Genomic DNA, 14377 nt, shown 5'->3' with positions numbered 1-14377 from the left:
ATCTTTGTGGTCTGTGGCGCTATTGCCGTACAAACAGGAGGCTCATTGATGCAGTGAATGACGCACACAAAATCACTTCCCATTTTTTTCAGTGCTCACATAATTCCTGCCAAAAGATGCTGTGGATGAGATAAGTCAAAGCAGTACTATCCTCTGTCTGCTCAATCCAGCTGAGTACAGGAACTTCTCCAAACACACACCTGAGCAGAGACGTTTCCTTGGAATGCAGCTTACAGTTTCTTGCTGGCTGCTCTTAAGGTGCCTCTGCATTCTCCCTCAGGGTCAACAGCCACAGCCTCAAGGCTAATAATGTGGAAACCATGGCTTTGGGGGCCAGGATGACCTCCCCTTGGCACCCTTCAGTGTAATGAGGCCCCATGGGACCTGCACTCCATGACCAGGGGTGTCATTCCAAGTAGGGGCTCTGTTGTATTCAGTTAAATGGAATATATGGGCCCAAAGAGTCAAAGTCATTAACATGGTGCTATTGCTGTCCAGCATTAACCAGTGTTAAAAAGGGTTTGGGGTTTGGTATTCAGAGACCCCGGCCTGCTTAGTACCATGGCAAACACTATTAAGAATCTTTTGAATCCCTTATTAGGAATACAGAAAATAAGGGGGGAAAAAAACATTAAAAAGCATTTAAAAAGGAATGTATTAATAAGTTTCATCCTAACAACATCCTTTCTTCCCTCTCCCTTTAGCCAGAGAGAGTCTTTAAAAACATGCCCACTTGTCTGAAAGTCTCTTAGATGGTATTATGGATGTTAGCTATCGTTTTGGGGGAAAAGAGAAAGTTACTTACAATCGGGAGGAGCTATTGTTACTGTCGTTAAAGTCTGATCCCATTTCCTAGAAGACAAAACAAGAGAAATGCACACAAAAGGGAACAGTAAAGAACAACAAAGATAGAAAATACAACTTCTGTCTCTGGTGTTATCTTTCACTTGCACCTTCACTGCTAGAGAAACACAAGCACAGCAGAAGGTCTTATCAGCGACTCTGAGACCTGACAAATTTGTACCAGCATCGGGATGTTTAGGGCATTGCTTTTAGCTGCCTTTCCAGGCTCAGGCTTGCAGCAATGTTGCAAAATATGCATTGTTGTCTAATCAAGACAATTAGCTGGTCAAAAGGAAAAAGGAGAGTGCTAGGAAAGAGAAGAAATATGGTCGGAAGGAAAAGAACCTTTTGGGGAAAAGAACCTTTTGGGAAATAGGGGAAAGAAGGAAAAGAGAAGGATGTGTATGAGACAAAGCCTCACATGTCCGGTGATATTTGGGATTAGCATGAGCCAGTTGTGTTGGCAATGGTGATGTCGTCTGGGGTCCCTCTTCCTTGGCCCAGTCTGCTCAGGACATCTCTCAGTATCAGGACGATGAAGAGTCCGAGGAGATGGTGGGGTTGGCAACTGTCATGATGAAGTTTTCACCTTCCTCTTCTCTAGGCAGCCACCCATCTGTATTCCACCTCACCCCACGTCTTTTTTGTTAAGGACCCCAAAAGAGAGTGATGGACAGAATAGTCCAATCCCCTCATTATTTTGTCCACCAGTTAAGCCTCTTTTCTGACATACCAATTTTGGTTCATTAATTTCCAGTCCCATACTTGTCTTGTTGACCAAGCATGATCTTAACACAGTCCTTGAGTTATATCAGGAGGCCTTTTTTTGTTCAAGCTAATTCAGTCTTTTGGCACTTTTTCCCCGTCAACATTTGTTATGAGTTACTGTGACATTTTGTGAACTTTCACTCATTTTTCACAGTTGAGCTCAGAGTTAGGGAAAATTTGTAGGCCCACTTATCACAAAAGAGCCTACAAATTTATATTATAAAAAATTATATTATTACATATTATAAAAGAGGCACAGATATTGGAGTGAGAGGAACATATGGAGGTCCATTGTCAGAGCAAACACGGAGTTGGGGAGGAATACCAATAAGAAACATGATTACATGATTTGAATCTAGACCAGGGCAGATATTTTGTGAGAATACAAAATTAATTATTTTATTGGGGTGGGGAGGAGAGTATTTAAAACAAAAAATTATCTGTGTTTGCATTAAAATATATTTGAATGCTGCTAGTGCCAACCATCCCAGAATAATACTTAGGATAGCTGCAAAGAGCCCTAAATGAATATGGTTTGGAATTACACTGCAGTAAACTTTTCTTTTGTGGGGAGATCCAAATGAAAATGTACAGCTATGTTCTATTTTATATACAGTGGGTCTTTAAAATGTGTCTTCCTAGATGCTAGTGCTCTCGCATGTAGACGAGTATTCTAGTTAACATATTGTGAAATAACTCTCATTTTGACACTTTTTTTTTTTTTAGTGAGTTGCTTTCAAAACAGAACAATTTTAATGGAATGACATCTGTTAAAAATAACGGTTTTCTTCTCTCTCTTTTTCTCTAAATCAGCAAAATAGAGACCTGGACATGTTTATCAACGCATCTAAAAACTTCAACCTCAACATAACTTGGTCGACAAGTTTTGCAGGTAAAAGAGAAAAGTAAACCAGAATATGAACTGTATGAGAATAATTAAATACTATACGTTACATTTTAGAAATTGGGATGTGGGAAAGAAATGAAATTAAGAAAGGAATTTTAGTTTTCTCTTCTCCAGTTTTCCAATTCTCACATCATGATAATGTGCATTGGAGACCATTGAAATGCTGCTCTAATTTTTTATAATGCAATATTTTGTGTGTTCATTGATGTCACTAGTGAAATACAACTAAAAATTGCAGTCTTCAGATGAATAGTTCCTTTTACTGTCAAAGCCGTAGGATAATTGGTCCCCTTTGAAAATCACTTAAGATCTGCACTGAGAGCAAACTTTAATGCTACTTTTTAAATTCTGAAACAGCTGGCACACAGGCAGGAGAGGAGATTCCAGTTGTTTCAAAGTCCAACATAAAGGAATACAAGGACAGCTTCTCCAATGAGAAATTTGATTTCCGGAGCAATCCCAACATCACTTTCTTTGTTTATGTCAGCAACTTCACCTGGCCAATAAAAATACAGGTAAGAACTCTCTTAATAACTAACAGACGTACACTATTAACACAACTTGTCATCTCCTCCTTCCCTGAAGCGTCAGTAAATGTGATATGCTGTGCATTGTCTGAGTTGAGCCACAGCCTCAGATAGTGGAACACAGCACCAGACAAAGGATGAACAAAGATCTTTCCTTTGGCAAGCAATTCCAAAACGACTAATAATAAAATGGTGCCCCGTTCCCCCCATCTTCTGGCATTGCTGCTGTCTCCTACAGATCTGAAAATGGACCTGGGGAAATCTGCTGCTCCAGAAGCAAAGAAATTGGGCTTTTGATTATTTCAGGGGGCACTCAGCATGGTCCAGTGTTGTCATAGAAATATATTAAAAAAACCCAGTCTTTAGCTTTTATAACAAATATATTATATTGTTCCTCACTGTCAGGGAAAAGTAACCAAATGTCAAAAAACGCAGGTCGTTGGTGTGGAAACGAACAGAGGAAGCTTTTGTTGGTTCTGCTGCCTCTTTTTATTTCTTGTTCTTGCTTACACACAGCTGGAGGCTTTGCTCCAGGAGCGATGGGGCCTGTGGGTTAGTTCTCTTCTTTGGTTCAGTGTCCTGTGTATATCTCTTTCTGTTCTGGTCACATGTGGCGCAAGTACACCTCATTACAGTAGTCCTACATCATCAGAGGGATTAGAACATAAGAATGGCCATACTGGGTCAGACACTTTGCTTATATTTTTGCTCAGTTCTGAAATCATATTCTCAGATACTTTGCAATAGACACCACAGTTGCCATTTTTAACCTAGTGAATCTGCACATTCTTTTTACTTTAAAATGCTTTTTCTTTTTGTTTTTTCTAGATTAAACTTTTTTAAACTTTCTTTTTTATATATAGTTTGTTGGACTACTCTTTTTAGAACTCATTAGCAGGTACAGTACATCAGGATAATGTAAGACTTTTTTTGCCCAAGGTATGGTGGTAGTCAGAAAAATTACAAATAATGTGGCACCTCCTACTCAACAGATTGAATACCCAGGTAACCAGAATCATTCCTGCTAATTATGGTGGCAAAAAAAAGCAGGGGGGTTTTTTATACTATTTTATGTTGTTGGCATGGAACCAGTACAGTTAATGAGAGGTGCATCTTTAACAGTTTCAAGGTTAAATATTGCAGATAAGTGTTTATAATACCACTTGACCCTAGGAAGGTTCATCATCCACACTAACTAGCCTTAATACTCACTTCTGGTGCTTCAGTACCAGAACATTTTGTATAATCCAAACTCCCTATCCCTGTCACAGCTTCATGGCATAGGGATGTGTAGAACTTGTAAGGTGTTGTGGAAACCAGAAGGATATCCTGGCCTGGGAGACATGCAGAGTCAAATGGCAGCAGAGGCTCAGAAATGGTAGTGGAGAAAGCTCCAGAGAGCAAGAACTGTAGTCCATGGAGTCCTTGTTGCAGCTGCTGACAGTGCAAGTAGGTAAGAGAAGATCTGGCCATACTTTTATTCAGGCCTAGGTCAACTGCCAGCTGACTCTGGACTTCTACTGGGCCAAGTGCCACTTTTGGGCCAGGAATACTTCCAGTGATTGGGGGAACAGGATTGTGATCGAGACCTAGAATGAGGTGCTGTTGGTATAGAATGTCTTAATGAGTAATACAGTTTCTGTATCTCTGGGGAACTTGTCCATAAATTCTTCCACGTGTACTTGCTGTTAACGAGAGTAGTAATTACTTTGTGAAAACTGGCAACCTCAGATGAGTACTGCTGATGGATATATGCATTTCATGTTGCTAAGCCTACTGTGGGGGCTATTTAGCTGGAGATGGTAATACATAGTGCCCTACATAGCATGTGTAATCAAAGTGCACAATGTCTCTGAGATTATGAAGTGTTTTTGCAAGCTGTTTCCCAAATTGTGCTTGGACTGTTGATGACAACCATAGTTCTATTCTTTGCCCAGCAAGCATGATTGTCATCTGAAAAAGCTATTTTCCATGTTGGGTGGACAGGCCAGGGAAGTGAGGCAACAGCATTTCATTCACCAGACCCAGAACCTGTAGTTCAGAACCCCAGACTGGCTGAGAGCAATAGGCATGCTGCTATGATTAGGGGGATGCTCTCAAAGGTTGGTTGTTTGCATCAGCACAGTAACAAACTCGAGCTGACTGAGGAGATATGAGCCATTAGCAATTATCTTTGAGAAGTGATGGAAGATGGGAAACGTTCCAGAAGACTGGAAAAGGGCAAATATAGTGCCCATCTATAAAAAGGGAAATAAGGACAACCTGGGGAATTACAGACCAGTCAGCTTAACTTCTGTACCAGGAAAGATAATGGAGCAAATAATTAAGCAATCAATTTGCAAACACCTAGAAGATAATAAGGTGATAAATAACAGTCAGCATGGATTTGTCCAGAACAAATAGCATCAAACCAACCTGATAGCTTTCTTTGACAGGGTAACAAGCCTTGTGGATGGGGGGAAGCGGTAAATGTGGTATATCTTGACTTTAGTAAGGCTTTTGACACTGTCTCACATGACCTTCTCATAAACAAACTAGGGAAATACAACCTAGATAGAGCTACTATAAGGTGGGTGCATAACTAGTTGGAAAATCATTCCCAGACAGTAGTTATCAGTGGTTCACAGTCATGCTGGAAGGGCATAACGAGTGGGTTCCCGCAGGGATTGGTTCTGGGTCCAGTTCTGTTTAATATCCTCATCAATGATTTAGATAATGGCATAGAGAGTACACTTATAAAGTTTGCTGACGATACCAATCTGGGTGGGGTTGTAAGTGCTTTGCAGGATAGGATTAAAATTCAAAATGATCTCGACAAACTGCAGAGATGGTCTTAAGTAAATAGGATGTAATTCAATAAGGAGAAATGCAAAGTACTCCACTTACGAAGGAACAATCAGTTGCACACATACAAAATGGGAAATGACTGTCTAGGAAGGAGTACTGCAGAAAGGGATCTGGAGGTCATGGTGGATCACAAGCTAAATATGAATCAACAGTGTAACGCTTTTGCAAAAAAAGCAAACATCATTCTGGGATGTATTAGCAGGAGTATTGTAAGCAAGACACGAGAAGTAATTCTTCCGCACTACTCCGTGGTGATTAGGCCTCAAGTGGAGTATTGTGTCCAGTTCTGGGCTCCACATTTCAGGAAAGATGTGGACAAATTGGAGAAAGTCCAGAAAAGAGCAACAAAAATGATTAAAGATCTAGAAAACATGACCTATGGGGGAAGATTGGAAAAAATTGGGTTTGTTTAGGCTGGAAAAGAGAAGACTGAGAGGGGACATGCTAACAGTTTTCAAGTACATAAAAGGTTGTTACAAGGAGGAGGGAGAAAAATTGTTCTTAACCTCTGAGGCTAGGACAAGAAGCAATGGGCTTAAATTTCAGCAAGGGAGGTTTAGGTTGGACATTAGGAAAAACTTTCTACCTGTCAGAGTGGTTAAGCACTGGAATAAATTGCCTAGGGAGGTTGTAGAATCTCCATCATTGGGGATTTTTAAGAGCAGGTTGGACAAACACCTGTCAGGGATGGTCTAATACTTAGTCCTGCCTTGAGTGCAGGGGATTGGACTAGATGACCTCTCAAGGTCCCTTCCAGTTCTATGATTCTATGAAACATACTGATGGCCTTGAGCTAGAATCAGGAGGTTCTCAAACTTCATTGCACCATGACCCCCTTCTGATAACAAATATTACTACATGACCCCAGGAGGGGGAGGGAAGCCCAAGCCCCTTGTGGGGAATCAAGGGAAGGCCAAAGCCTTAGCTCCGCTGCTCTGGGCAGGGGGGCCAAAGCCCAAGGGCTTCAGCCCCAGGCAGGGGGCCTGTAGCCTGAGGCCCACGGCTGAAGCTGAAGCCGGAGCCCCTGGGCGGTGGGGCTCGGCCTTCAGCCCTGTGTCCCAGCAAGTCTAATGCCATTTTTGGGGTCCCAACCCACATTTTGAGAACCATTGAGCTAGATTAATTGGCATCTGGAGGTGCAGGCAAAGGGGTATTTTGGGGATGGGCCTGGAGGACCGTTATTCTTGCAGCTGTTAAATAGCAACCAGAATGTGTTCTGTGCCCTGCTTGTTTGCTCCCTGGAGAGGGAAGACATTTTTTTCCCTTAGAGTAATAGTGACCGCACTCTGTGAAGTATAAACCCAACTCTTGTACTCCTTTTCACTCCCATTCTCTAGCTAATACAAAGATGAAATCGTAAGTCATGTGTTGAGTTTCTTTCATTACCTGAGTTCTCTGCATTATCCTCAGTGACACGTCTGTGACAGCGGGTTCTATGGTGCCTGACCTTGTTCCCCTTCTGGTGACACTTGCTCTTTCTGTCACCACACCACCATATACTTTGGTCCTATTGAGTTTCGTGTGAGGCGTTGATGGGACTTGCTTTGAGCAGATGTAATTGTAAAGGTACTAGGAGTGCTTGAGAAATGTTCAAAGCAATTTTTTGTGTAGACAGTGTTTTTCAAGAATTCAATGAACTTTTTATTTTGCCAATAACAAAAATCAACTTTGCCATCTGTCAGATCCTAACTACTAAACTACTCTGTATTATTTACCTTGGTTTCCCTTGACTCACAATTATCGTATGACTGTTACAGATGCATTAGCAGGTTTGCTTTTCTTCATACTACTTGAAAGATTTGCCATAATGAATTCTAGGACACCGTATATCATCCCACATTATGCTCCCCATTCTAATGCCAGAATCTGCCTAATTTGGCTCTTTTAAATGCCACATCTGAATTATGTGGCTTCTTCCGCATTGCACATTCACCAACAGTAGCATATTTTCCTTAGTTCTGCGCAGATTTCTTAAATTCTCCTCTGCTTCCCCTGGGAAAATTCTGATCTTTGCCATAACTTTTTTAAAAAAATTAGTATCTCACAGTCCAATTATTTTCTTCTTTTCCCTTAATTCTTTATATTGCACAATTTTCTCCTCATGAACTTGAGCTAGTCTAGATTTATACATGATGTTGATAAACCTAGGGTCTCTTGCTCCAACAGTTGCTCCTTCCACTTCCTCATAATTCTTGCATAGCTGTTCACAGAATGCTTTTGTATAAAAGATGTACGGGGAAGAATTCCTAAAGGATCATTGAAAAAGGTGGATGAGAAAATATAATTGTCCTCCAGGGTCTGCAGTGAGGGATTTAACCTTGCCTTTAAGGCTCTGTGTAATCTACCTCATCTCATTTTTTCCTACTCACTCACTAGCATCTTATATTTCTCCCACTCCTCTCCCTTATTGTTTCCCTTGTTTTTCCACACTCAGCTTCTTACCTTCTGTGGTGGTGTTTCCTCACCTACCTTGTGAACTAATTTGGGAAGGGACTGCTTAATAACTGCTCCTTGATCGGAATTCCTAGACATTACTGGATTTTTTTTTAAGTGAAACAGTCCATCCCCTCCCTCCTCCTTATCTTAAATCCCACACTTTTCAAGAATATTTCCTGCCTCCGCCTCTCTAGTAATCTCTCCACTCAACGCGCGTTCCTAAATTATTGTTCATTGTTTTACCATGTATGTCCTATCGAATTTAGATTGCAAGTCCTTTGGGACAAGTAGCTTGGCTTAATTTGTTAGTTCAGACTCCATGTTGCAAAGTATCTAGGAGGTATTTTTTTAAGAAGGCTGCCTCCTGCAGTTTTGATCATTGCAGCAACATGTTTCATGTTTAAACTTTCTGCCAATACTTACAATGTGCTAATTTTCTTTTGAAACTACTGTTTTCAGTTCTTAAATTGTGGTGAATTCATTTAAAATGTGATAATTTCAAATTGTGGCTTGTGTGATAAGCTAGCAGACAGAGTAGTTCTATGTCATTTCTTTGCAACTTAAACATTTTTAGCCATTTTTCTTTATTCATATCTAATGATGTGTATTGCTCAGATTGGCCTTTTTGTTTTCTAGTTTGAATAGCATAATGAATATTCCTAGTACACAAGTTCTGTTGTACTAGCTCATTCTCATCTTTGTCATGTTCTGCATGATCAAGTCTGTCTAGTACAAAGCTTTTTTAAAAAGCTGTAGAAATCTACAGTAGATGATACTACTTAATTTTTTTTAAAAAATATTGCTCCTGAGGTTCTTAATTCAAATTTGCCCTGTGTTTCTGGCTCTCCTACCCCCTCTCCTTGCCTTTTTAAGCTGGACTCTGAGCATATAAATGCTCTTTTGTGCTAGAGATAGCTATGTTCCTGCCAATGCTGAAATCTGGCTTTTTTCCCCTGGTTGCTCCACCTCTCTCCAAAACCACTTCAGTTAGTTTTTAAAGTATATTGGTGTAGGATGTCTTTTTTTTTCCTCCCCTACTTTTAGAAAATAATCATTTTAAATCCTTTCAGAATTAAAACTGCAAAATGTAGAGGGCCTTTTTAAAAAAAGTTACAGAAATCTGTTTCTGGGTTAGCTCTGTCTGAATAACTTCCATTTTATGAAAGCCACGTTGTGGAGTTCATTTAAAAACTTAGTTTGCCAAGCTTCCTTTGAAAACACAGGTAAGTTCTTGTTGAAAAATGTCTTGGTATTCTTCTCTATTTGCCCTCTAGTTCTTCGCTGTTAGTAGATTTAGTTTGGCTTAATCATATTAAGCCTCTGAGCGTTGTATAAGGCATACTATTGACCTTTCCACTTCAGTCTATTCTGTCTTGAATGTGCTGTATTAAGTAATCCTTACCAGAAGCAGGAGAGACAATGTACCTCTAAAAATATCATTTTTTTTTTTTGAATGGTCATGTGAAAGTGGTATGATGTAGCTAACGTTTTATTTTACCTGTAATCCTTGTCTTTTATGACAGTTTATAAAACTGTTGCTCTATTTGTACAGGAAAATAATCTCTTGGATTATAAAAATAATACAGCTTTAGAATATCACAACTAAGGAGGAAGGAAATTCAACATAGGAACGTGCAGTGGAATTTTACTGATTATTTGAATTGAAAACAGTGTTTTCCCTCTCAGTTTACATTTGTGAAACTAAAATACAGTATCTGACAATCACCTAATGGAGAGAACGTGAAATCCTCTTTGATACTTGTGTAGACATCAGCAGTATTAAACTGACGTACATTTACTTTGAACAAACTCCAGTAAATGAACTTCTCTTCAAAATTGCTAGTAGATCAAACATATAGATGCTAGTATAGCTAATTTGAAACCGATTTTAACAGCTTTAAGTTTTCTAATAAAGTAAGAGGCTAGCCAGGCAAGCGTATTTTGCAAATCTAGTATTTATGGTATTTTTACCCTCAAAATTAATATATACGTTGTTTTCTTGTGTCATGATTCTTGTACTGAGGCCATTGGGAGTACACAAATTCTAAAGTCTGGCTCTTTTTGCCTCTGTATATAACAAGTTAACATGGTCCCTGGAGATATAGTTTGTAACCATATCATTGACCATCAGTTTGGTTCATTTCTCTCTCCTGTGTTGGATTGAGTTCTCTTTACTGAATGACCTGATGGTTAAGTTATTCATAGATTCCAAAGCCAGAAGGGACCATTGTGATCAATTAGTCTACCTCTTCTATAATACAGGCCATAGAATGTCCCTAAAATAATTCCTAGGGCAGATTTTTTAGAAAAACATCCAGTCTCGATTTAAAAATGGCTCGAATGGAGACTCCACTGCTACCCACGGTAGATTGTGCCTTTATACTCGCTATCCTGAATTTGTGTAGCTTCCGTTTCCAGCCATTAGATCATGTTACACCTTTCTCTGCTAGATTGAGGAGCTCATTATAAAATGTTTGTTCTCCATGTACATACTGAAAGACTGTAATCTAGTCACCCGTTAACCTCCTTTTATTAAGATAAATAAATTGAGGTCCTTCAGTCTATCACTATAAGGTATGTATTCTAACCTTTAATCATTCTCTTGGCTCTTCTCTGAACCCTTTCTAATTTATTAGCATCCTTATGAACCACATGTTCCAAAGAGCAAGAAAGGCATAGCGACTTTTACAACCTCTTGCATATGAACTATATTAAATATTCCTTTGCAGAATCTCACTATATGCTTACTATGTGCCATTGGCTTGAAGAACTCCATCCCAACTACATGAGGCTTAAGAAAACTTCCGTGGTAGCAGCGGCCATCACAGCATAATATTTCAGAGTAGAGCATCATGTTGCAATTGGACAGTTTAGGTTTTGAGGACCTGAAATATGGGGTGACCAGTGGGACGGCTTCAGTTCACTTAAGTTGTAAAGCAACTCCGGCGGCCCTTTACATTAAAAAAAAAAAAGTTGCCATACTGTAGAATACTATATTCTCATGGGGCCTGGGGCAAATTGCCCCACTTGCTCCCCCTCTGGGCGGCCCTGGATTTAATTACTACCATGGAGGGGGAAAAGGGATTGGGGAGTGGAGTATAGATGAAATTGTTTCTGCTGTTGATATCTGCATATCCCCAACCTCTGAAATGGTTTTTGTGTGAAGTTCAATCTTGGTGGATTTTTTTGTATTTCTCCAGCACATTTATTTCAGAAACTAAGCCCTATATAGAGCTTTGACGCTTCCTACTTGCGGATATTTTAAATCACCTGCATAGCATGTGTCCCACTTTCTGGGGTGCTCATAAGCCAAGCATTTTAGGTATTTAAAAGGTGCTTCCCATCATGGTATCAGAGTATTTTGTGAATCCATTTAATATATCGAATCACTTACAAACTTATTTAGTGAAATAAATGAATGTGGAGCATGAAGATGGAAATCATCCACCTTTGTGAAATTGATAGTTGGCTTATGATTAAAGGCTGAAAACTCAAGCATAGAAATTGTAACACATGGCAAAATTGAAAATTTAGTTCAGCCTGTAACACATCCTAAATAAATCCATTTTTTAATTTACGTAAAGTATTCTTTTCATTGATAATCTAGATGAGGGCAGCTTAACCATTCATATAAATGTACACATTTAAGTTACACAGCACACCAATTACTCTTGAAATGAAAGCATTTTGTAAGGAGTATGTGTCAGTGGGACTGAAAGTGAAATTGGCACATTGGAACAGTTTGGGACTTGCATTCTATTTCATTATAAATGGAATTTCTTATTAGTGGATTCTATTGTACATAGCTTTTTATGTTTCCTCCAGTTTCTTATCAAATTTGGTCAAGATGGTTGTATCTTGTAGAAAGATGAACATATCACTTTTCCAAATCAAATAGTAATGAAATGAAACCTTTGAACATATAAGTATGGGAGTACTGTTCTTCTCTAAAAAGTGGTTATATAAAATGGCACCTCATGTAACAAATCTGCTTCCTTTGTTTATGGAGTCATAGCTACAGTAGAACCTCAGAGTTATGAATACTAGAGTTGCGACCTGACTGGTCAACCACACGCCTCATTTGAAACCAGAAGTATGCAATCAGGCAGCAGCAGAGACCCCCTTCCACTCCCCCAGAAAGAGCAAGTACAGTGCTGTGTTAAACGTAAACTACTACAAAATAAAGGGAAAGTTTAAAAAAAAAAACAAAAAAAAAACGGATTTGACAAAGTAAGGAAACTGCTTCTGTGCTTGTTTCATTTAAATTAAGATGGTTAAAAGCAGCATTTTTCTTCTACATAGTATAGTTTCAAAGCAGTAATAAGTCAATGTTCAGTTGAAAACTTTTGAAAGAACAACTATAACATTTTGTTCAGAGTTACGAACATTTCAGAGTTACAAACAGCCTCCATTTCCAAGGTGTTCGTAACTCTGAGGTGCTACTGTACTTATTTTTCATGCCATTTTTACTGCTTTTTTTCTCCTGTTAATCATTCAGTGCCAGCACAGTTAAGAAGGAATGAACTGGATTCTATATATTGCTGTGCATCAAGAGAATTAATTGCCGGTCAATTTAATGAATGCACGTGCAATCCCATTGAAGGTGTTTGAGTTGCACAGTTGTCACTGAATGTCTCTTTTGATTCCAAAACATATACTCTTCGTTGTGTGCAAGAAGCAAGAATTGAAATTGACTCTGAATGCACAAAGTTTGCAGAGCTGGCAGCTAGATATGGCACTCGATATGGCATTCTGAAGACACAGCACACATGGAACACTAAGATACCATTGTTAGTCAAATTTCAGAGTACATCTCTAATTTAAGATAAATTAAGATACTTCCAAAGAATGGACTTCTTATTGAATACAGCAGGCGCATCTCCTGCTATACTCAATTCAGCTATTTGGAAGTGAAATATTAACCAATATTTTGCAAATTGCCATAAATTTATATTACTAGTAGAGGTTAAACCCTCATACAATGTAAGGGACATTCATTATCATGTTATCACTAACATAATATGTCTGGGGTTCTTAGGACTATTCAAGCAAAATGCTTAAACATTAAATTCTTGTTTCAAAACCAAAGAAAGGTTAAACCATTACTAAAGCAGGTTTGAGTTACGTTTCCTTCCTTATGATACTTGGTTCTTTGTGCTGCTGTTTTCACCAATTCTGTCACTGTTAAACCAGGTGACCATCATTAGTATGAATTGGCATAGCCATTTCAATTAGACTTAAATTTTACATGCAATACACTGTTTAGTATGGCTTGGGAAGCATTTGTGAGAATGCGGAGTCAAAACATTTCAGCAAAACAAACATTGAGATGCAGTTACCCTCTGACAGGTGGTTAGCAGTAGGCTGTAGCATAAGAATGGAACTTGGTGAATGTGTAATATTGGATTTATAGTTCCTTTTTTATTTTAAGCTTTCTCTTTCTTTAAGGGTACATGTATCCAGTACAGAAAGCCCACCTAGAGTGTTATCTCTCTAAGGAGCTTTACAGACTAACTACAAAGCTTGTTTTGTAATGCATCTGGTAGGCTTTAAGGGTAAAATGGAAATACTACCCTAAATTAAGACTGGATGATAACCGATTCCATGTTCATAAGCAAATTAAATGTGGTGGTTTTGGTAACTTTCCTGAAAGGCCTTCAGTATGTTGACTGTGTATGCTTACTATGCTCCCTGCATTAGGGATGGATAAAGGTGATGGAGTAAAGCCAGTATGCGATATGTACACCCCACCCCCTCACACTCTTCATTGTCAGACTCTGACAGCAGTAGAATATTCAAGTCTCTTGTTAATGATGGTTCATGGTGTCTCTTTCCTTTGGATAAATATAATTGCATATGCCTAGGAGCCCATCACACTACATCTTTTCCTGACCATGATGGGATACTTGCTTTAAACTGAACAATGAAAGATAAATCAGTTTGTTTTAATCTTGTGAAATTTACTGTTGAATGTAATTACTTTCAGTGATATGCAATTACATGCTGATTTCCAGAACAGGCAAACTGACATCTCCTGTTGGGTATGGGG

General features: G+C 39.0%; 1 protein-coding gene across 1 annotated transcript in view; it reads left to right on the top strand.

The window, feature by feature from the left end:
• Positions 1-14377, top strand: part of ATRN (attractin) — a 251846-nt gene that overhangs the window by 134201 nt on the left and 103268 nt on the right. The window contains exons 23-24 of the mRNA XM_054028816.1: positions 2425-2503; positions 2876-3033. Coding sequence (XP_053884791.1) covers positions 2425-2503; positions 2876-3033 — 237 coding nt within the window. The remainder of the gene's footprint in view (positions 1-2424; positions 2504-2875; positions 3034-14377) is intronic.

Source organism: Malaclemys terrapin, chromosome 5, assembly GCF_027887155.1.
Source record: "Malaclemys terrapin pileata isolate rMalTer1 chromosome 5, rMalTer1.hap1, whole genome shotgun sequence".
Lineage (NCBI taxonomy): Eukaryota > Metazoa > Chordata > Testudines > Emydidae > Malaclemys > Malaclemys terrapin.
The sequence above is the reverse complement of the archived record's forward strand: the minus strand, read 5'-3'. Positions and strand labels throughout refer to the sequence as shown.